This window comes from Pleurodeles waltl, chromosome 12, assembly GCF_031143425.1.
Source record: "Pleurodeles waltl isolate 20211129_DDA chromosome 12, aPleWal1.hap1.20221129, whole genome shotgun sequence".
Lineage (NCBI taxonomy): Eukaryota > Metazoa > Chordata > Amphibia > Caudata > Salamandridae > Pleurodeles > Pleurodeles waltl.
The window spans coordinates 82,007,664-82,031,643 of record NC_090451.1 but is presented as its reverse complement, the minus strand read 5'-3'; the positions used below and the strand labels follow the sequence as shown (position 1 = coordinate 82,031,643).

At 43.6% G+C, this 23,980-nt stretch overlaps 1 protein-coding gene across 2 annotated transcripts in view; it reads right to left on the bottom strand.

Moving 5' to 3' along the window:
* Nucleotides 1–23,927, bottom strand: part of SF3A2 (splicing factor 3a subunit 2) — a 31,876-nt gene extending 7,949 nt beyond the window's left edge. Inside the window, exons 1-3 of one of the 2 annotated variants that reach the window (XM_069216295.1) lie at nucleotides 23,829–23,927; nucleotides 1,585–1,750; nucleotides 394–465 (exon numbers count right to left, since the gene is read on the bottom strand). In XM_069216295.1, coding sequence (XP_069072396.1) covers nucleotides 394–465; nucleotides 1,585–1,710 — 198 coding nt within the window. In that variant the 5' untranslated portion in view covers nucleotides 1,711–1,750; nucleotides 23,829–23,927. Of the gene's footprint in view, nucleotides 1–393; nucleotides 466–1,584; nucleotides 1,751–23,358; nucleotides 23,475–23,828 lie in introns of those variants that run through there. The other variant, XM_069216294.1, reaches the window with a different exon arrangement.
* Nucleotides 23,928–23,980: the final 53 nt, after the last annotated feature.

Sequence of the window (23,980 nt, the reverse complement as noted above, 5' to 3'; positions counted from 1 at the left end):
GAATGTGTCGAATTTTCACAGGAAAGCATGACATTCGGACGCTGGCTCACGTTTGCCTCAAGAGATAGTCTCGTCTCTCCCCCCCCCCCCCCCCGTGCCTAAAATGGCCTGGCTTCAGTGTAGGCCCTGGCGCTTGTTGTCCATCACTGATAAACAGGAGCTCCCTCTGATCATAATAAGGCAGCATTGAGATGAGCATTCGGTCCCGTTACACCGGCAGGCAGTGCCTATGCTCAGGGCTACGGCAATGCCCTCTCCGTCTGCACGAGCTGGTGCATGCTACAAGTACTGGTCGTTAACTCAATCCCGCAGCACATACGTTCAAAGGAACACAATCTAGCAAAGACTGAAGGCCCTGCGTCCCAGGAGGAGCCGCACAGACCTGGGACTTACCTCATTATTGTGGAGCGTTAGACACAGCTTGCACTCGTAGGAGCCCAAGTGATTTTTCATAAAATAGGGATCCTGAGGAGGAAGAAGAGTAGGTTATTGAGCAGTTTAATAAAAAGGCAATAATGACATAGGATGTTAACAAATACCTTGTTGAAAAAAAGTTATCAGAAATGCTGGTCTGAAGCACATTATTCACAGAGATCTGCAGTATTGTGGCGCCGTACTCAAGTCTGACAAGGCACCCACTTGGCCAACATCTCTTCACTAAATCGAGTGCCAATTATCAAGTTATAAAAAGAAGCAAGCACTTGGACAGCGCTCGCGCTCTCCCTCAATCATATTTTTAAAGGCTTTTTAAGTGCTGGCAAGATGGGCCTGTGCAGTGAGCCCGTTAACACAGCACTGCAGTTCCCATCAATACTATGTGTTTGGCTCTTCCTCACAAAAAAAAAAAAAAAAATGGATAGATATATATATATATCAAAACATTTATCTAGTTATCCTGTAAAACTGGTAGCAGCACGGTCCCAATGCCTATACACAATGCAGTTATGACAATACCTAAATGGTTCATTTAATTAAAGACCTCAACAGAAAAAAACTCTACTAGCCTGCCTCTGCAACTCTCCCACTCATGCATTCCCTTGCCCAAAACCTCCCAAGTGAATGCACTTTTGGATTAATTCAACAAAGTTTACGCAATGTATGGAACCACTTCCCAAAGATCCTATTCAATAAACCCCAGGCAGAACAAATGAAGTAACCACCTACTTGGATAGGAAAGCGTATGTAAACTCTACTGTGCCTCTGCTGCACCCATACTTAAGATCAGCAACATGTCTGGATGACATCTTTCAACCTAGGGCATAATAACCCAAACTATTCCCACCTGAACACTGAAAACACAAACTCTAGCAACTAGGCGCTATATCCGAGAAGCCGCTTACACGAGTCACTGGGAGCACTTTGAGCTTCGTCAAGGTTAACGGGAACTAAACAAACGCATACAGGCCATATAGAAAGGCGATCAGTTGTAGAGTGTAAGAATTAATGAACCACAAGATCTGACGATCAGGTTCTACAGAATCTCTCTGTTGACAGAATAACTTGACATTTTTTGCAGAATAAATACATCAGTGGGGGAAGAGTTGGAGACGGTCTGAAGCCATCTATGGATTACTTTTAAGTCACCTTGTTTATGTCGATGGTCTCTAAAGCAAGCTGCCGGAGCCTCTCGCGACGGTCCCGGTTGCTTTCGGAGGAGGAAGCAACCCCCCCGCTCCCGGTCTTCCCCCCCGGCCGATGCTGGAAGTCCATGGTGATCTGTTCCTAACTTCAGCAGGTTAAAACCGGAAGCCTGAAGAGACAGAGAGGGAGGTTTGAGTAACAAAAATTATGATCTGAAAATGTACAAGTGTTTTTGATGCTAATTTAATCATGGCTCACGTTCGCACATTAATACTGTATAATTAAAACATGCTCTTACTGACAATTTGAATGAAAAATAAAACTTTAAGGAAGAAGAAACTTGAAATTCTGACCGACGTGTTACTGAAGCACCATTTTCCTCTTTTCCCACCAGGATGCAAGGGTGAGCTTCTAGCAAGACTGGATCCAGAAATAAGAAACTTAGTTCCTCAATCCTAATTTGAATCATATCCATTCAATCAATTCCATTAATTTCTTAATTTATACTTACGGCAAAATAGAGACAACCGGGAGGGCTTTTGTTTAGCGAACGCATGTAGAGGGACCCAATATCTGGGCGCACAGAACCACAAACTCTCAGACATGGAAACTCTCAGTGTTGTCATATAAGTGAGTGAGCAGCTAATCCATTGTAGGTTTTTATTTGTACTGAGGTACTTCCAGTTCTGTTGATCACATTTAAACAAAAAATATCACGACTGAAACGCTAAGACATCTGTTTCCACAGTGTCCAACATACACCCCAGTGCCTATATATATCTCTTCTACAAGGTACAGGGAAACAGCCGTGCACAGGATGATTCTCAGAAAGTCACAAAAGATGATCTGCATCACAGGTACACAGTGAAGAGAAAGTGCCTTTGGGATGCGCGTCAGTGCAGCACTGGGGAATATGCCATGGGTTGAACGTGTTCAAGTGCACTGCGGCAAGTGTGATTCTGTCAGCCAATCACATTTGTTTGTGCTGCAGCATATTGCTGTATGAGATCCTTGAAGATACACATACAATTGTAAAGTAAAAATCAGAAGTCTCCCCCCACTCCCCCCGTGCAAAGTTCTACAGTGACCTTCTGGCCCGGTAAAGAAATCTACTTATCCCACATACCCCATCAACCCCTCGGACGAGCCAGTACCTGCAAGATAAACCCGCCCTCCCCGCAGCTGCACGCTTGCTTTCTCTGAAAGCAGCCCATCACCTTCAACACTATTTTCGTACTATAAGCAATAAACCATTGGCCTTACCACTTCCGCTTACCGGTCACTGGATCAGTCACTCTGCTCTCCTACAAGCTGGACTTCATACACTTCAAGATCGTGTCCAACATTCCCTTGCCACACAGAGGCTCGCGCTCAATCCACAGGAATACATAGATCTCTACGAACACACACTTCCTTCCCCTCTCACTATACAACCCGCTCCCCGCCCTCGCGACAGGCTCGTGCCCTCGGTCCACTTTTACTATAGTTCTGTGCCCTCTTAGCGGAGGGTTATATCCGCCTCGCTCTCCCCACAGGCTCCTCTGGCCGCCCCTCTTTCATCACAGAATACTCGCTCTTCCGTAACCCCTTTGTAATCTGTACTCCCCTAAGGTTTGCAAACAGACCATTTACCTTACCCAGCCCACCTAGCCTCGTGGCATCCAGGAGCCCTGCGAACTGCACACACAGCCCCAGCCGCAGGGTGTGAAGATCAGCATGGGCAAAAATGTAGAGCCTTACCGCCACCACAGACTGATTATAAAGAAAATATGTATGTCAAACTTGCATTATTTTATTTTTATTTATTTTATTGTACGATTAGTGAAAACCATTACACGCTAAAGCCTCCGCACAGGGTAAAAAGGACACCAATAAATAAGGGTAAAATGCACATAAACAAAGCATTAGCTGAGAAGTAATACAATGGATAATGTGTCAAAATCGAAGGAAAATGCTAGTGAACGGGCTGTTTCCCCCCAACCTCAGATTCCCCCTCACACCCACACTATTACTGTTATGGAGCGGGTGGGAGAGGGATTAAAGGGCAAGTTTTCTCGGCGCTGACAAATTAGCCCTTATGAGTAGGAAGAATTCCACACACGAGCAGTCTCAGGTGGCTGCCGAGAGGACAACAGAGCAACTGCAGTGTTCATGAATTTCACAGAGGGCAGTAGGGTGACCACCCGTCCGTAAATCCTTCAGTTCGTTGTCCGTGATGAAAGGCTTAACAGACGGCATTTGTCCATCATTTTAGCCTTTCACCAAAAGGTTAATGGATGGCAGGGCGAAACTATGGGCAGATCGGTTTCCTTAGCTGGAGTCTTGTGTACTCTGAGGGAGGGAGGGAGGGGCAGACAGATAAGAAAAGGCCTTCTTGCCAGGGTGTCTCCCTCCCTAAAGAAATGCAAATGTGGGCAACTGGTAAATCTGCAAATGCAAAGGGGCTTAAAAACCTGCAATGACTTTAATCAAAAGGAGTCACTTATATATATATATCAAAACATGTATCTAGTTATCCTGTAAAACTGGTATCAGCACGGTCCCAATGCCTATACACAATGCAGTTATGACAATACCTAAATGGTTCATTTAATTAAAGACCTCAACAGAAAAAAACTCTACTAGCCTGCCTCTGCAACTCTCCCACTCATGCATTCCCTTGCCCAAAACCTCCCAAGTGAATGCACTTTTGGATTAATTCAACAAAGTTTACGCAATGTATGGAACCACTTCCCAAAGATCCTATTCAATAAACCCCAGGCAGAACAAATTAAGTAACCACCTACTTGGATAGGAAAGCGTATGTAAACTCTACTGTGCCTCTGCTGCACCCATACTTAAGATCAGCAACATGTCTGGATGACATCTTTCAACCTAGGGCATAATAACCCAAACTATTCCCACCTGAACACTCTGAAAACACAAACTCTAGCAACTAGGCGCTATATCCGAGTAGCCGCTTACACGAGTCACTGGGAGCACTTTGAGCTTCGTCAAGGTTAACGGGAACTAAACAAACGCATACAGGCCATATAGAAGGAGGGGCAGACAGATAAGAAAAGGCCTTCTTGCCAGGGTGTCTCCCTCCCTAAAGAAATGCAAATGTGGGCAACTGGTAAATCTGCAAATGCAAAGGGGCTTAAAAACCTGCAATGACTTTAATCAAAAGGAGTCACTTGAAGCTTTCTGATGACAAATATATTTTCTTTTAGAGAATTACCTTAAGGGTGTTCCAAGGAGAGCTGTGGAGTGAGTGGTTTTAAAGGAGTGTTATAAAAAATGTTAGTACTAGGTATAAACTATTTATTATTCAAATCTGTATTTGATAGTCACTTGTTTTATTTAACCAAAATGTATTTGCACATTTTATAGCAGCCTATATTATGATGTGATTGTATTTTTATAGCGCTTACTACCCCGGACGAGGTGTCAAATGCATGTTTAAAATAAGGACTTACACATTCACGGTTCTTTCAGGGATCTCTGAACCTCCAAGTACTAACAAACACTGGCAAAGCCAGTAGGTCTCTACTCAAGAGTTATTGGCTTTGCCAATGTGTTTTAGCCATGTTATAAACCAGAGTGGCTGTTGTTCATGGCTATTAGTTTGTGGCATAGTGGTGTGGAGTAGAGTGGCATAGGAGCAGTGGCGTAGTGGTGCAGAGTACAGTGCAGTGGGGTACAATGCAGTTGTTTAGAGGGCATTGGCGTAGAATGCAGTGGTTTAGGGTACAGTGGCATGGAGTGGTGTGGGGCAGAGTAGAGTGGCACAGAGTGCAGTGGAATAGAGTGCATACAATAGAGTGGCAGAGCGTGCAGTAGTGTAGAGTGGTGCAGTGGCATAGAGTGCAGCAGAGTAGACTCGCATGGCAGAGAGTGCAGTGGCGTAGAGTGGTGAAGAGTAGAGTATAGTGCTGTAGAGTGCTTTTGACTTTGTTCTTTGAATGCACAGCAAATGTGATGAGATAAGAACAAGATTTACAGGCCTGTTTACAGAAAGGGAGCACTCGGACTGTAAATAAGGTTTGGGCAAGGGAAGGGACAAACTCAAGCTGTATAGCCTAAAACAAATAAAGCCAGCAAATTGAAAGCAACAAAATGTGAGTTACAAACCACAAGGCCAATGGCAAGCTACAGGTGGAATTAAATCCCAAGTAAGCTCTATGAATGTACAAGGTGACAGCCATGGGATACTTTGTGGAGAAAGTCCAGTATTTTAGTCCAATCCTTATTTTGCAGAGATTTGGCCACATCAATCTCCCAGGTAGTATGACGAGAAGACCTGGAGTGGTTTCCATGTTGCAGGAAAGGTCTGTACACCCAATCTATCAGTTTGCCACCAGTTCATATAGTGTAGAGCTTCTGGCACACCTCGTGTAGGTTTAGTGCTAGGTGGCAGACATGAAATAGGGCATTTAATGAGTATTTAAGGTGGTTGTAAGTAAGGGGTTGACCGGGGTGAAGATGGTAGTCTGCCACAAGGGTTTGGAAATTTAGTAGCTCGCTGTCCAGAAACAAATCCCCCAATTTTAAGACACCTGCAGCATGCCACTGATGGAGTTGCTCTGAGCACAGCCGTCCTGTGCGAGTGGGAAGGCTTAGCAAAGATAGTGCAGGAGCACAAGTTTTCTTCGTGTCAGTGAGTTTAAAGGTTCTAGCCAGGCAAGAAAAAGCTGTGCATGATAACCCCGGATGGTGATCTGTAGAATGGTCAGTAGGAAACAATGAGCAGTGCATTAAGCCTTCCTTAAAAGTCTTTAGTGATAAACCCCATCTCATGCAGGGAGGTGGGCAGAAAGCCAGCCAGCCACCCATTGGACCTTTGCAGCTGAATAATAGCATTCTAAGTCCAGAAGACCTAATCCACCTGCAGTCACAGGTAGCTTTACAGTTGATAGAGCTACCTGACGGCGCCACAGCGACCAAATCAGATGTGTGGCATGTCTGAAGAAGGAATGAAGGACGAGCAGGAGAAAGTTTGCAAAATAATACTATCGTTGGGGTAGCACACAATCTTCACTAGTGCTACGTGGCCCTCTACAGAAAGCAGAAGAGAAGACCAAAAAGCAAACTGGGTTTGGAGGGACCGTGTCACTCTGCTGAGATTTCCATCCTGCAAATCAGTGGGAGACTAGTAGATATTAATCACTAGGTATCAAAAGGTAACTAGTTCCCAGTTTAACGTGAGATCTAATTGTATATAAATGGGAAAACACTGCCATATGTTAAAGAAACACTAATTACATTTTAACATTTTTACTTTTTGTTTGTGCAATTTAAATCCCAAATATTTTCAAGATTCTATATGTACTTGACACTTAGGGAAAACCCAGAGCACTAGTTTGGCTTTTGCTGAATTTCAAAACCATTTAAAGGCATGGACAAAGCGGGCAACTGCCTTGCACAACCTTGCAAGAGTTCTGGCCCCTGCTCACCCTTCACAAGCACGAACAGCGGACCATTGCACAAGAGGAGTTTGCCAAGGTGGATGGGTGTTGCTTGTTCAACAACTTGAGTGCCTCTTCTGTTTCTCTCCTGTGTGCAGAGAAAACTCCCCAGGTACCCAATACCTTCCGATAGTCTTGGTGGACCCATCTTGTCTGATTTTAGGACTTGTCCCACCTTTTTCTTCTCTTCATTATTTACCCAGTTCTTAGCAACAAGGCATTGAATCACTTGCCACGGATCTACCATTTGATCTCGATTTCATCGTCCTCTTTTATTATCTTTGTTCGGTAGTCCAGGCTTCCAGTTCTGAGATAAATGTAGAGTCCCAGACATACACTATAGTGCTGTGAGACTACAGACAAGTTGTGGGTACCTCACATCCTGACATCAGGAGTGAGACTGTTGCCCACACCATCTGCCCTGCCTCATTATTATTATTTTTTTAGGTTGAAAGCCCCTGGGCGGTTAGGGTGAGCCAGATATTTTTGTTCAATTTGTTTAAACTAGCATATGGTTAATTACGTTAATGTTTCCCAAACTGTTTGCCAGGGGTTTTAAAATGTTCAGAAACATAATCAAAATGTTGCTGTTTCTATCTCTTCAAGAAAGATTGGGTAGATTTTGGTAGGGGTGAAGGCCTTGACACAGTGCTGAAGGGGATTAATTTACTACTGAACAAGGATGTAATGTGACACCTGAATGTAGCATACCAGGAGGCAATCACAAAAAGACCACAGCGAATAAATTGTGCTATGTTAAAAAGAGTAAATAAATGTGCTGACAAAATAGTGACGCATGGCCTCTCTTGGGTGTGTCTGTAAAACTGACGTTTGTTCTTGAATTTTTGTCCTGAATTTTAACCCTTTGCCCTGAATTTTTTACAGTCCTGTCCATAATTTACCTCAGTGCCAGGTGGTCACCCTAGAGGGCAGCCAACTGTGCAGATTCACCTCTCGGGCGCGCTTCTACAGACCTCCGCAAGTCTGGACATTTAAAATGCGCCGGAGTGGTCGAAGCCAGAACTTCCTTAAAGGGATCAGCTCCTCGCAGATACAGAGCGCATGGGTTAGTGATTCCTCCAGCTTAGCGCAGAGGCGACATCGCCTGTCAGTGTCCCAGGCTTCTCCGACCGTACCAGTAGGACTGCAGCAGGACTAGTCCGAAGCGTAAGCCCATTAACTGTCGTTTCACGGTTAAGTTTAGAGGCAGACAAAAGTAAGATGGGAGGGATCCCGAGTCGTTAAGTATAGAAGCCAGTTTGCTGTGCCCCAATTTCGTTAAGGGCTTGTACGTCACACTATGCCAATATTAGCCTATCTTATTTGAGGAGCAGTTTAGCCACCACAGGAACTAGCAACCCGCTTGTACAGCTTGCATGTTTTTCTAGGGCCTCCAAAAGGGTGGTTTAGAAACGTATGCCAATTTGTTGCCAGATTACTTATTAGTTCCCAAATAGAGTTTTTCAACATGGGCCCCTTTGCCTGCATGGTACTTAGGCTACAGGCTAGGAACGTGGCTTTTAATATCGATTGCTGCAAGGTTAACCCAAACTCTTGTAGAATTTGGGCTCGTGAAGTGCAATTTGAAAGCAAAAATACTCTTCGATAGCAAGAAGACTCTATCCAGCATGTTGCCCATTCTATCTCTGAAAGTCAGTTCCCCATAGGCCACAGGAATTTGCATACTATTACCTTCAGAAGCGGGGATAAACCTGGGGTATTCATCGATTTTTTTACTTTGCAAAGGGCCCATTCTAAGGAATTAGCTGCCCCAGAGAGCGATTGCAAGAATTATAAAAACTTAAAATTATGAAAAAATATATATTTCAAACTTGCATTAAAGAATGAATACGTGTAAATAGGATTTTAAGGATGCCAGACCATTAATAGGCATAATCTGAATACATGGAGCCAGGGCATAAGATTAGCAATCAGCAGGAACGGACAAAGCATCACAGCTGTAGAAACGCCTGCATCAGAAATCAGTTGATGAAAGAAGGCAGCCTTAACTCAACTGAGATTGGGGTTCATCAACTGCAGTAAGGCAGAAGTGGGAACTGGCTATTTACACAAAGGAATACAATAGCCAGCCATTGAGGACAAAGCCAAAGCTGAACAACAGTAAACTGTGCAGGTCTGCAGTGGCTATGGCAACAGCATAATGCTTACATCAGTGATGGCAATATTATTGGCATCATCGATGGCACTAAGGTGGACCAGAAAAAGCCAGATTAAATAGAGGTGGCGAGAACAGTTACCCAAACCATCTCTTTTTTAACTGTCCAGCAGGCATGTTGCAAGAGATGGGATAGACGGATACTGGCGTAAAAACAGCTAGAAAGGCTTGCAGCAAGATCAAAGGAGTTAAATGAGGAACAACTGAGTTGCAGGAAAATAGTACGGGGAAAGGGGCACACAGACATTGATTAAATGGAAAACTTTGGTGAAAGTGGAACAGCAGTGTTAACAGCAATGTTCCCTGAAAGGTGCACGCGCATCCTTTCTTCCCCCACCACGCAGGCCCCTTTGACCAGCTCGCACGTTGTTTTCAACGCCACGTCGCTGCCTGCATCATGCAGGAGAGAGGACGTCAGCGCTGCGTTTTAAAAATAAAAGCAGCGCGATAACGGGTCACTGTTTGTGGCCGAGCAGGAAGAAAAACAACAGTGTGGCCATCCGAGGACAGATCACTGCAGACAAAGGAAGCACCTGATTAAAGCAGGTAAGTGTATTTGCATGCGTGGTCACCTTGGCAGTAGCGCCTGCCTGCTTACCTGTGCCCAGTACTCCATACAGGCATAGCCCTTTTGGGCCCAGTTCTAGTGTTGTTCAAGGCTCCCCACTCGGATCGCCCCTCTCTCTGCGCCGTTAGAGCTCCTGTTTTTACAGCTATTCTAGGCTCTTTCATCTTTTTCTCTCCACAGTCCCCATAAGCTTCCTTCTAGCACCCGGCTTTCTTTCTCTGCCACTTTCTGCACTGTCATTCTTGCATTTCTGTATTTCCAAGCCTCTATTCGAGCATTTCTGAATCTTTCGGTTGCCTTTTATGCACTCACTCTCACTTATTCTTTGACGTCCCTTGAGCGCCTCACATTAATTCTCTGCCACTTTCTGGGCAATCTCTCACTCCTCTCACAAATTCCTGTCTTCCTCTGTTCGGTGCCTCTTTTTTTTAGTCTCTTTCCACGAGATTTCTCTGGACTTTTTTTTACTGCTCTCCTCTTTCCCGCTGTCTTCTCTCCCATGTGCCCTTTTATCTTCAGTGGGGCCTTTCCTATCGCCTCCCCTGTGCTTTCCACTACCTGCTAAGCCCGCCCACCTCTAGCAAAGCTCCATCTACCGCCCCTGTTTAATGGTAGACATGCTGCTGGCATGCGAAAGGCAAAGCCCTCTGCACCCGTCCACGCCCCACACAGGCCAGGACCCTTGGTATACACCCCCCCCCCCATGGCTGCTACCTTTCAGTCTCTCTGTGCTCTCGAGCCGATTGCTCTGCCCCACATTGTGGCCAAGCCTTGCCCGCCAACATCGAAGGGGTGTTCTCCTGCACCTCTTGCACCTTCTCTGACCACCCTCACCTCAACCCCATCACTCTCTGAACTCACCCCTCCCTAGCCTTCATCCTTCCCAACTCTTGCTCGCTCACCAGACATGCCACCAAAATCTTGCAAACCAGACCTGCTCTTCCTGAATGAAACCTGGCCACAGCGATCCCCTTCCCACATCGTCCCCCTTCTACTATCATAAAACAGGAGAGGACCATCAGACTTGTCGATGTCTAATAAACTGCCAACTTGCTCGAATTCCAAGAGCGTGTTTTCACCATTTTGTATCAGATATGGTTGATCTTTTTAATTTGCATATATTTGTGGATACTTCCCACCAGAGCACATATAACTAATGGATGTGAAGACTGCTCCATAAGTGTTATGAATGAAACACTTCATTGATTCTCACCAAAGCAGATCTCTACATTGGTAAAATTTTTCACGTTCCTGCATTTAGATTTTCAGTGTTATCAGCACTTATTGAGAGAATAAAGCAATGAATTACAGGGCACATATTTTCAACATAGCTTTTTTGTTTGGAAAATCCTGCAATCCCAGTAGATCATGAATGGCATCAAACCTATTGGTGTTAATGGTAACCTGCCTCAGTGTCATCTCAGTCAGTAAGCACTCCCTCGACACACCACCCCCCCCAAAAAAAAAAAACGTTTTTCTGTTATGAAAAGTTCACCGTGAATTCATCTATAAGCAGATCATCACTGATTTTCATCTATGACAACCTGTCAGGCAAACAGGTCCATCAGTGCTCATTCACAAAGCTTTCATGTGACACATTTTAAAACTGGCTCTCCAAACATGGCTCATTCACCTAAGCAACAATTTATCCTAGCTCCATAATGTCAAAATCAGGCGACAAGAAGTCCAGATCTAACGTCCTCTTAGTGCATCCAGCGATCCTAATCGTGGTTATAGATCTAATTTTCTATGCACCTAACATAGGCGCATGGCTAACAACTGTACAACATACATAACTCTCACCCCCATGTTTATAATACCTGGTGGGAGTACAATTGCTTCTCCCCCACTAAATGCCTCACTCTTACCATAACACTTAAACAATGGAAAAGTAATGATCAAATTAACCAACCCAATCGACCAGATTCTTCCGCCTTAGTGCTGAGAGCTCCCAGGGGGCTTGGTAACTCTCCCCACTTTCAGTTTGGGGAGGGGGAAAGATACATGTTAGACCTGACAGCCTTAGGGTGGTCATCCCACAACTTTTTGCCTGCCTCCCTCCACTTTTTTGACACTGTTTTTGCTGGTTTTAGTACTATGCTAAATATCTTCTTTCCAATTACAGCCGGTCAACATTTGGATTTGAACGGGCAGGCATGAGTACCACGGAAGACCAGGTAATTCTGTAGACGTTCCAGGTAGGATTAAGGGTCTCTACATAAATCACGTTCATGATCCACACCTTTGCTTCTATTACAGGTTTGTCGGACCGAGCAAGTTATAGATTTGAATGGACCGACATGTGTAGAAGCATAAGGACCAGGTAATTATTTGATAGGTACCCCATCTGGGTCACCTGGCACATTATAATATGACAACATGCTGTAACCAACTGTTATCCATCTTTTCTTTTGCTGCAAACATCTCAGACAGTACTGGTCATAGCTGAGGACGAGCAGACTGGAGTAGCAGCAAAAAGAGCAGGTTATTATTTGCTAGTTTTTCCTTATGGTGCAACTGAAACATTGAAACATCCAGGTGCTTTAATCATTTTTTCCTCTTGTACAGGCATCTTAGACCCTGCTACACAATTTTGAACAGGCACACGTGAGTAGAGGCAGAAAGACAAGGTAATAATGTAGCAGATTTTCATTGTGGTGCACCTAGTACAGTGGAATAGGACAACCTACTTTAACCACCTTACCCACCTTTTCTTCTGTTGCAGGCATCGCCAACAGCGCTACTTATATATTACAAAAAGGCGCATGTGAGTGGAAGCAGAAAAACAAGGTAATTATTTGGTAGATTTCACTTGTGATGCACCTAGTACATTATAAAATTACAACATTCTTCAACCCTTTGTTTTGCAAGCTTCTTAGACAGTGCTAACAATGGTTAGAAAAGGCCGACGTGACTACAAGCAGAAAGACCAGGTAATTATTTAGTAGTTTTTCTCTGTAGTACATCTGAAATACTGGAACACAAGTATGTTCTGTTACCATTTTTTTTCTTCTATTGCAGAGATCTTAGACAGTGTTACATATACAGGCAGGTGTGAGATCAAACAGAAAGGCCCAGGTAATTACTTGCTAGTTGCTACATTTTCCAAGAGATAGCTCAGTCTTGTCTGGAAGATTGCATTCAATAGCATAAAAAACAACTTTAATTAATGTTCCTCACTTTAAATAATGTCCCCCTTTTTTTTGTAGGCTTTGCGGAACAGTAGGCTCAGACTGATTGCCACCAAAATGTTCAAGCGCAAAGCTGTCACTTCTGCAGAGAGCAGTGCTTCACCACAAAGGAAGAAATGTTGCCTTGTGTTCAAAGAAAAATGGCTGAAAGAAATTGTGGAGACTGAGACACCCTGGAGCAAGGTTTGCGTACAACTTGGAGAGCTATTTCTATACAATCCAGAAGTAGGCCTGATTTGCAAAGTATGTGCAGAAGCAGAGATTGCCGGGAAGTTTTCTACAGGGAAGAAATGGAGTGATGGCTGGAAGCTGGACTACTTGAAACGCCATCTATGTAGCAAAGTTCATGAATCTGCTTTGGTGACACTGAGAAATAAAAGTGCTGCTGCCGCCAGGCTGGGTTTTGGAGTGCACACCATGCTAACGGAAACCGCCAGTGACAGAACAAACAGACTACAAGTGGTTGAACGGCAAAGATCCCTGCCTGAGGAGATAAAGATTCTCATCAACAATGTGTTGCTAGCAGTCAAAATGAACACGTCAATGTTATCTGTTCAAGACATCTATGACCACGTTGCATTGTATGTGAAGATACCAGACAGCTGGAGGAGCAAGAACTATGCCTTTGAGCTTTTGGAGGCCATCAACGCTCTGACTTCATGGCAGAACTTAGCAGTGCTCGGTATCACACATTGATAATTGATGAGAGCACAGATATTTCAGTTAAAAAAATTCTCATCCTCTACTTCAAGTTCTGATCTGTAACATCAACAGAGCACAAAACAGTGTTTGGGGGAAATTGTAACTCTGAGTGCATGCAATGCGGAGGCTATCACTATAGCTGTAAAAGACTTCTACACTGCCAATAAGCTGGATCTTATGAAAATGGTAATGTTCACATCAGATGGTGCATCAGTGATGCTGGGAAAGAACAATGGTGTTGCTGCCCGCCTCAAACAATCCATTCCTCATCTAGTTGAGCAGTACTGTGTTGCGCACAGAGAAGATTTGGGAGTTGACGATGCCTGGAAAAAAGTGCTGATGATCAGGGAAATGGAAACATTACTGAGGACTGTCTACACTGTGTTCTCCCGCTCTCCGTTAAGGAAGTCCAAGCTGGATGAAATTGCTTTGGTCACTGAATGTGAAGCGGTCTCCTTTCGGCCACTCAATGAGGTGCGGTGTCTTTCAAGTCATTTTGCTGTTGGTGCACTCTTGCGTAATTACGAGGTTGCTCTCATATACAATGATCATGAACGAGTTGAGGAGAATGACCCAATTGCTAAATATTGCTACAAAAAACTATCTGACTCAAACTTCCACATTTCCTTTGTAGCACTAAATGACATTCTGGGTGAACTTGCATCTTTGTGCAAGTTGTTTCAGAAAAGCGCTTTGACCACTGTTGAAGCTGTACAGTATGCAAGAGCAAAAATTACCCAAATAAAGGAACAGTACTTGGGCGACACTGTCTTTTGGAGCAACAGAGTAAGAGATCTGATGGCTTTGTGCAGAGAGGACCGAGAGTATAACAGTGAGCTGATGTTATCTTTCATTAAACTTCTTTGTGAGCACATGGAAAGAAGGTTCCCAGAAGATGAATTGAAGGAATGGACAAGCTTTGATTTCCATACAGTAACAGCACAATCACAGTTTGATTTTGGGACTGAGAATGTACAAAGACTTGTTGAAAAGTATAAGAAGGTCTTGGTCCTGGGTGATTGTGACACCCCTGATGATGTTGCTCGCCAGTACAGAGATTATAAATATGTGGTGGCAGCGCATATAAAAAGCGGATTGTTTAGGACCTTTCAAGACATGGTGAATTTCACTCTGCGGAATGCTGCACAATATAGTGTTGTATCTCAGCTTGTTGATGTCTGTGCAACTTTCCAGGCTTCAAGTGCAGACTGCGAACGAGGATCCAGCCTCATGAACTCAATCAAGTCCAAATTAAGAAACAGACTAGAGGAGAGTCACCTAGATATGCTGATGAGGACAAAGACTTACCTCTCAAATGGGAAAGTTGACTTAGACCGAGTTTATCAGCAGTGGAAGAATGGCAAGGACCGGCGAGAAAAACAAACATGTCACACATCTAATGTTGGCACCTGACTGGTCTAAACTATGATGCGGCTCCTCCTACAGTCCATGTGTGGGTGGGGTAGGAACATTTCTCAGCCTGTATCGTGGCAGGGGCAGCAGTGTGTTCATCAAATTGTAAATGTTAAATAATTACACAACTGGCTGGATTTGATGTGCTGGACCCTCTCCAGCACTCTGGGAGTATTCATTAAAGTTTCATAATGGTTCAACCTCCTGATTTCTGTTTTCTCTAACTGGGGTGTAGGTGGCACTTAACAGGTCATGTCCTTGGGGTGTGCAACCAGGTCACAAAACTGCCGTAATGCCCTATTGCATGGAGTAATGTTTATACAAATATCCCTTTTTTGCTTTAGTGGTATGGAGAGGCTAATGCCAAAGATTTGGGTAGTTATGTGCTGCGTTCGCGTGAATGGTCAATTTCTTGGTGCACGCATCCTTGGCTGCAGCGCACAGAGACCTCACACTGCTGCACACAGTGGAAAAAAATTAGAGGGAACATTGGTTAACAAAAAAAATAGCGGAAGTAAAAGAGGCTGCAAGAGAACTGAAGGGCACCCAAATGAGAGTGCTGGAAACAGAAGTATAGGTGGTCAGATAATCTCCGGATAGAGGGAACGCGGGACTGCAACACAAAGGAAGAAACCAAGGGGTTGCTTGTGTCCCACAAAGGCATGGTAGAACAAGCATTTGCGATGCAATAGGTCTCTTGTTTTCTTGATTTAGTGTTATTGGCATTGTAAATTCATAACTGGGACTTTTTTTGCCACATAAACTGGTCAACCCTGCCTCATAATTTTGTCTTTTCATGCCATTTAATTCCAGTGGCCCAGCATTTAACTAAAGCACTTTCATTTACCTTCTTTCTCTATCTTAAACCATATACAATTATCATATAAACCTTTATCAGAAATAATCTTTTGTCATTAGAGTATAATGCTCATAACAAAAATATAATTTGGGACGTATTGGAGGGTGAAAGGAAAGAGGGAGTAGGGAGTAAAGATGGAAGGGACAAGTGGAGTGGTAATGGTGACATGGACCCTGGAGTAAGAAAGGAAAATGGTTGACTGGAATTTGGGTAGGAAAAAACTGCAGTAATTAGAGTTGAGTGAAGTCCGTAGGTCTCTGGGCCTCGGTGCCACTGCACCTGTTGCTTTATTGATAACTCGGCCTCAGGAGAGAAAGTGGAATGGGGCAGAAAAAGAGAATCAAAAGGAATACAACAGACACAAGGAAGAAAGAGAAGGGGGTCGCAAAGAAATGAAAGAAGGGAAAGAAAGAACGAGAAATTAAAACACAACTAGGAGAAGAATTAGAGTAAACATGTGAGACAAAAGAAAAAAAGGGAAGGTAGCTAGAGAACAAAAGATAAAAGAGAAAACTAATGAAGAAGTGTGAAAAGAAAGAGAAAAATAAAGATCAGAGAAAGAAAGAGAAATGGTGAGAGAAACAAGCAGCGGAAGGAGCAGGGCATGTATGTACTGACATTTCCCACAGAGACAGAATCGGAAAACCACTTTGACACTTCGGGTCCCTACAAGTAACTTGTGGCTTCCACATACAGATGGGAAAAAGAGGAATTTATAGTAAAACGTCAATTAACAGATGAAGATAAGAAAAAACACCAGAGAAAGGAAGGAAGAAATATCTTTAAAAAAAAAAAAGTGAAAGGACGTATACTGGGTCAAAGGAAAGAGCAAATAAAAGAAAGAATGAAGGGAAGATAAAAAATAGTGAGACTGAACGCCTGATGAAGATAAAAGAGGAACAAAACAAGGAAAGAAATAACCAAGTTTTTGTGAGTTTGAAAGAAGAGGCAGCAAGAGGAAGAAGTGAATTTTACAAAAATGGAGGAGTATAAATAAACAGTTGAAAGAAAGAGCGAATGTGGATTTTAAGGCCTTGAAAGAGAAAAGTGGGGGAAAAAAGATAACCTTGAGAGTAAACAGAGTAAAGGAAAGAATGGAGTGAGAGGCGAAACAGACCCTTCCAAATAAAGATGGCAGCTAAGAATAGATTTAATTGCCACCCCACGTCCTCAGACAGAAGTCAGAGTGTGGAACAGCAGGGGGCACTGCAGAACAGGAGAAGGTACATTAGCAGTGTTGTATGTGAACCCCAATACAGCAATATTGGGGTGCTTCAAATCAGAATTGGGGGCATAGATAGAGCTGTGTCCTGGCCCAGTGCTGGAATAACAGAAAGGCAGAGGGCGAGAAATGAGAAACGGAGCACTGTGTAATTCCTGCTATTGGAATAATGGGAAGCTGCAGGTTAGGGTTGAGATGCACTGACAGAGTTGTAGATGGGCTGCAGTACTGGAATAGTAACCGGAACACAAGGTCAGAAGTGAGGTATGTTAATGGAGCGATGTGTGGAACCTAGTATTGGCGTGCCAGTGTGTCCGAGTGTTAGTATGGAGGTGCCCTGGTGAAGCTAAGGGTGGGGCCCAGCATGGGAGTGGCACTGCCTCTGAACCACATAAGTGAGGAGTCCTGAAGGGAGTGTGTGAGCCTTAGTACTGAGAAGAAATGTGCACTGAATGTTAGAATTGATGTATTCTGCAGAGCTGTGGTGGTTCCCATCAACAGTGGTGTTGGATGTTAGACTTGAGGTGCACTGGCTGAGCTGTGTTTTGCTCTTTTGGGTCAAGTATTGGCTTGGCAGTGGGACTGAATATTAGAAATGAGCTGCTGTAATGGAACTGTATGTGAGCGGGGTCCCAGTACAGGAAAGGAAGTGACCTTGCTGGGGTAGAACTGAGGTGCCCTGATGGAGCTGCACCCGAGGTCCCAGTACTGGAACAGCAAAGTGTACTGATAGTAAGAACTGCGGTGCTCTGGCAGACAGTGTGTGGGGTTCTGGCATGGCTAAGGGGCTCGGAGTCTGTGAACTGAGGTGCACTGATGGAGCAGTGCCCGAGGTCCCAGTACCGGAACAGCAGAGTGTTCTGACTGCAAGAACTAGACAGAAGCAGGAAACAAAGTTAAAAAAAAAAAGTTTAAAAAAAGTCCCCTACAGGCCAGATAAACAGGACAAAGCGTAATTCTACAGTAGTTGGGCCCTGCTCCCACACATAAGGAGGGACAAAGAGGCATGACTAACCACTAGCAAGCAAGGATTTTTAAATGGCACTGAAACTAACAAATGAAATACCTGAAAGCCCATAGAAGAAGTTTACAAGAGGTTGTACGCTTACTCTCGACCTAAAAAGGATGAGGCAGAATCAACAAGTCAGCTAGATGGCTTAGTACTTTAAGACTTACTACCAACAACTGGATCTGAACTACAAGTTCAGATCCTGGCAACGTAGGTTCCGCTTTGCCTCCTTCTAGGGCTGGCAAATGGAGTAGTATTAATTGAGCAATAGTAAGATCTGTTAGAGCTAAAAACAGAAGAAAATGAAGTACTATATATATAAAAATAAATTATTAGTGCGAGATTAACTGAAGTAGCAGAAGCCTAGCTCAGGGGTGCAAAATAAATTGGAAACTCTGGTGAAAAGGAAGAGCAGTGGCATGGGCACAAGCAGACATACTAGAGGATGCTTGCAGATAAACACTCAGAAGTCTCTACAGGCGGTAAGCAGGGATGTACAAGTTCTAAATAAAAAGAATGTAGCCAGAGGGAAGGCAAGTGACTGAACAGGAGGAGAAAGGGAGCGATGAGAGCTTTTGCCTGTGATCCAGTGAGACAAGGTAGGAAAGGGAAGATGAAAAAAATCGAAAACTGCCATGATGGCTTACTGAGTTGAGACTTAGTGCTAATAACTTGTAAGGTCAGGACTGAAATCCTAGCACACAGACAATGTCTTTCGGCATTCAGAGGCCAGTAAATGGATTAACATTAATTTGTGCATCAATAACATTGGTTATTTACAGCACTTTGAAATCAAAGAAGAGTTCAATAAAAAATAAGTTACTGATAGTGTATACCTAGGAAGTGCAGAGGTCTGGTTTAGGGCAAAGGCACAGAAGTAGAGATGAAACTGGAAACCTCGGTGAAAGGGGAAAAACGTTTACGGGTCGGAGAGAGGCAGAAATACTAGAAGATGTAGAAAAAACAAACCTATTAAGAGGGATAAATAAGGATGCAGATAATTACGCACATGAAATGGGAGAGGTATGCAAGATCAGATACCTCTCGGAACAGCAGGAGAGCTTGTGACTTATCATAGATGACAACTGGACATTCCAGAGCTATTATATGTGGCCTATGGAGACAAAGCAGGAAAACGAAGAGGCAAAATCAGAAAAACAGACAAGATGGCTTAGTGCATTAAGACTCTCTGTTGACAACCAGTGTGATGATAAGTTAAAATCCCTAAAAGGCAGAACCTGCCCTCTGTGCTTCTGAAGTTGTGAAAATAGAGCTATGATCGAAATTGAGCAATGTTAAAGTTTGTTACTTATAGTGCATGAAAACAGCAAACGTATAGCATGAATCACTATATCAACAAGCATTTGACATGCAATAAGTATTTTGTTTGCTCAAGTTAGAGATATTAGCGTTGGGAATTCCTAACTGGACTTCTCTTGCTACATAAATTGAAAATGAAAAGCCAAACAGTTGACATAAGCGAGCTAATTCAAAGCACCACGGCCGTCTTGAGCGTGAGCGCAAAGGAGAAACACAAAAGGAAAAATAAGTTTGCTAACAGTCAAACGTATCGGCAATTGTTCAATTATCTATGTAACAGGATCCATGGCCAAGGAGGTAACAAAGCCGCCCCAAGGACGGACAAACGTAAAGCATTTACCAACGATGATAAAGGTTTTTTGAAAGGCACGCCCATGAACGAGTGATAGTGATGGGTGTGGTTAAAACCCTACAGATAGATTACAACATGGCAGATCCTTTGCGCGCTTGACCTAAAAAAGTATTGTTTAATAGGGGTGGACCGGAGGAGGGCTGGGGTGCAGCACTGCAGAATGTGGTTGAGGTGGTAAAAGTCACCACATGATGGAGAAAGAGGCAGGACTCTGCACAAGCAATGGACGGATAACAGGCGGATATAGAGGGCATCACGCGCCCACCTAACAGCAAGGTGTGGAAAAAGGACACAGGGTATTTGAAGAACAGTAAGTGATTATTTGCTCCAGATTATTGCCCACATGGCATGCAAAAGGGAGGTTCTCTAGATTTTGCCCACAATTCCATTCAAACAAAGGTAGACCTCGCTTGCATGGCTGTTATTGTTACTCAGTCTTGCTCATCTCCACCATACAATTACAAAAAGCCTGTTCTTGTCAGTCTTCAGGCCAAGGGCCTGACAAATGAACATGTATTCCTCCAGTCATCACTTGGTGAGTGAAGAGCTGCATAAACTGCAACAATGTGGACTCGTTTACGCCTACCTACTTATCGTGGTGCTCACAGCAACTCACAGATTTAGTCCAGTTTTTGTTGGTTACTATCGTTACCTATGAAAACAAGCATTTTCTAAGACTTCAGACTGCAATTTGAAATAACTGATTTGGGACCATATTCGGTCCACAACGGCAAAAGAGAACGTCACTTCTACGGAGTACTAAGTAGACATTAATACTGGGTGCTGGAAAACACAAATTACAACACACTGACTAGGTAACACTGACCCACGTAAAACGTCTGATACAGGTGATCCGGCTTTAAGACAACACAGCTGTATACTTCAAAGAGCACAACAGATATCAGGAGAAAGGTAATAATGTAAATGAAACTGCTTGGCTTTTGCTTACCACAGGGCTACGTATTGGAACAAATACTCCTGATATATGGTGTGCTGCAGAGTCCTTGTAGCGGATTAATGCGCATTTGGGGTGGGAGAAGATTCACCTTTCTGCGGGAATGCAACAGCCCCCCCCCCCCCCCCCCCCACCTCCAAGCTCTCTAAATGCTACCTTTCAATACCAAGGCCTGGGCTTTCATGCAACATGCTAGAGGCAAATGATTAAACAAAAATTATAAAGTCTGCTCTTTAATCAAACCTGACAACAAATGTACATATTCCTATACTTTTAGAAATGAGCTTGGAGGGCTGGGGTGAGTGTAGGGGGTGGGGATGCGAATGAGGAAGCATCACGGGGGAGGGGGGGGAGTGGGTGTGAGGGGAAAACCATCACATCTGTAAAAAGCAAGAAAACATATGCAATTCATGGGCACTGTCACCCACCTACACTTTAAGAGACATCCCAACCAACATCATCCTCTCTTTGGGAGATTATCCTAACCTATCCCAAACCAACAGCCCTAAATACCCTTCGCATATGATGTGTACTGCTGGAAAATAAACGTGAGGACAGGGCTGCGTCTGTACGCCCCTCATTAACAAATAAACATATAACTCCAGCCTCTCAGTGGTAGAACAACTCACACTAGCCGAGTACAGCATGCCCATGCTACCTGCCAAGGTTATTCTCAGGCAGTATCAGATATACTTTTATACCTCTGCCACGCCCCGCTAGACTCAAAGTTTATCAACAGTACTAAAGAGCATTCAATACCCCCAAGCAGTGGATGCTAACCCACCCCGCCAATCGTTTGCTGACCACTCATTTTTTATCATCTTTCCAGCCTTGACTGTGCTTCCATCCACTTTCTTAAGTATATTCATTCAGCAGCTGGAAGTATGCAGCACTAAAAATAAGAAACAAGGCACGACTACTGCTCATGTCACTAATTCCCATTATTGCACTGCTGGCACCTTTTTTACTCATTTGATCACATCTGTGCCAGCCATATGAATTACCGGACCCTCTGATTATCCTAAATTTTCATTGGATTCACGCACACCCCGCCCCAATACCGGTACGGCTGTGCCAGTGCTCTTAAGCTGCTAATATGTTTTAGCCATTATTACAATTACAGCGTGATATTTGCATATTTACCATAAGTATTATAGCAATTACAACAGTGTAATATTAAAAACACAAATGTCAAACACAAAAAGCAGCATTTCCAATAACGTAAATTCACCAACTCATTTCATGTTAAGAATCGTAATCAGGAATAAGGTATGGGCTAAAAACGCATTTCCATTGTGTTAGGGAACATACCACGCCAAAAATATAGAGTAAGCTACTACTGGCGTACTGAACACACGTGTAAACGATAAGACATACACCCTGAACCTTTATTATTAATAACTCATCGAGCCAAATAAAGATTAAAACGCTAGTAGCTGTAAATGAAAACATAAGGACATAGTTACTCAAAAGCATGGGGCAGGAACTTTGGTTTGCATTCTCATTGCATTCCAGGTAGTCGAAATATAGCTTGAAACGAACTTGAGCGTCCGTTCTGAGGCAAAACGCTTTGGAACAAGTTGTGGTTGAAAACGGTTACAGTGGTACGAGTCATTTGATGCACAAGTGGTTGTTTTCTTTGTGCAAAAACAGGAGGATGTGTATTAATGTCTCCCGACCGTCAAACTGCAGTCACAGAGTTAGGACGTCGGGTTGATTAACAGCAAATGTTGCCAGGTAAAGTGGCTAAGAAGAATTTGAAGTATTAAGTGTGACGTGCATCGGGAGAAATTTTATTTAGATGTTTACTAAGTTCAGCGATTGCTTTACATGCAAATAGTTATTAATCAATTTTGAAGGGTGTGCAAGTGTGATGCGAGTCTTGAATTTCAAGCTCAGAAAAGCGTATTTGATCATACTACCAGTATCACAAACAACATGAGCTGGGTTAGACCAGAGACAACAAAGGGTAAGTTTATTCAAGCGTTTTTTTTTTTTTTTTTTTAACACCGACCGGGTGTTATTACAATTATAATATGCGGATTTCTCTCTCTCATATGCTTGCACCTATCACCACCCAACCGCACTTCAGTCATCACCACCGACATGAAAACAATCCCCCTATAGACTCAAAACAAAGACAACACCCATCCAATCATGCACTCTACTCTGGTTGATTAAGTTGCTATTAATCAGGGTAGGTTAATAGCGCCCCACAATGAAGTAATAAGCCGTATACATAGCTACAATACGATCCCTGACCAAATATATACGGTCCCCCAACTTCGTGACCCATTACATTATTGTTGACAACTGTAAGGCAGCTCAGCATTTGATACTCCATCCCAGTAAACGTCCCAACCCGCTTTCCTAGAAGAGCAGCTCGAGTCCACCCCCATAAGAACCTTTGGTGATATCGCTTCACCCCAAAAGCCGCCCTATCCTTCATCCCCGTTCATAGCCTGGATCACAAGCTGCCTTTCTTTTCCCGTCCCTCTGCATTTTCCAATTTTCCAACTAGTAACGGCAATCTTCAATCTAATCATCAGACTGCCCCACTCACCGCTCCTCCTACGCCCCCAAAGGCCTCCAACTCCGAAACAGCAACGCTGAAAGCGTTTACACTGCGCATGTGCGGCAAAAACGTAACCAAAACTTTATTACACAGCAGAAACGAACAAAAACGTATACACTCGGGTTCGGAACACTAAGAAATAAAGATTAAATTAGTGATAGTCAATGATATAAACCTAAACAGAAAAGTCAATGAAAGAAAAACAATCCCAACTTCAGGAAAATAACCTTTATTCTAGATAATGTAAATAGAAGAAAGACAACACACCGGAAATACGTCATAAAAACAGACTCTCCACGAGGCTAATACTCCAGGAAATCGAAACACAGCAAAGTGAACGGCAGTTAAAATTCGAACACACTTCAGGGAATAATAGACGCCAGCGTTAGGAAATTTCTTCGTATAAACTGTCTAAACAAGGTATGACCAAGTCGAGCATACCAGCCGCAGTTACTTGCCTGTGTTTGCCTCAATGAAGCCCTCCTTTTCTATTTTCAGTACTGTGAGTGCTCCGTTTCAACTGACCCCGGAAGTACAAGCGGCAGCGCAGACTTACAAGGGGACTAGATTGTACTGGTAAACTGTGAGTCTCTATACACAAGGATTGGAA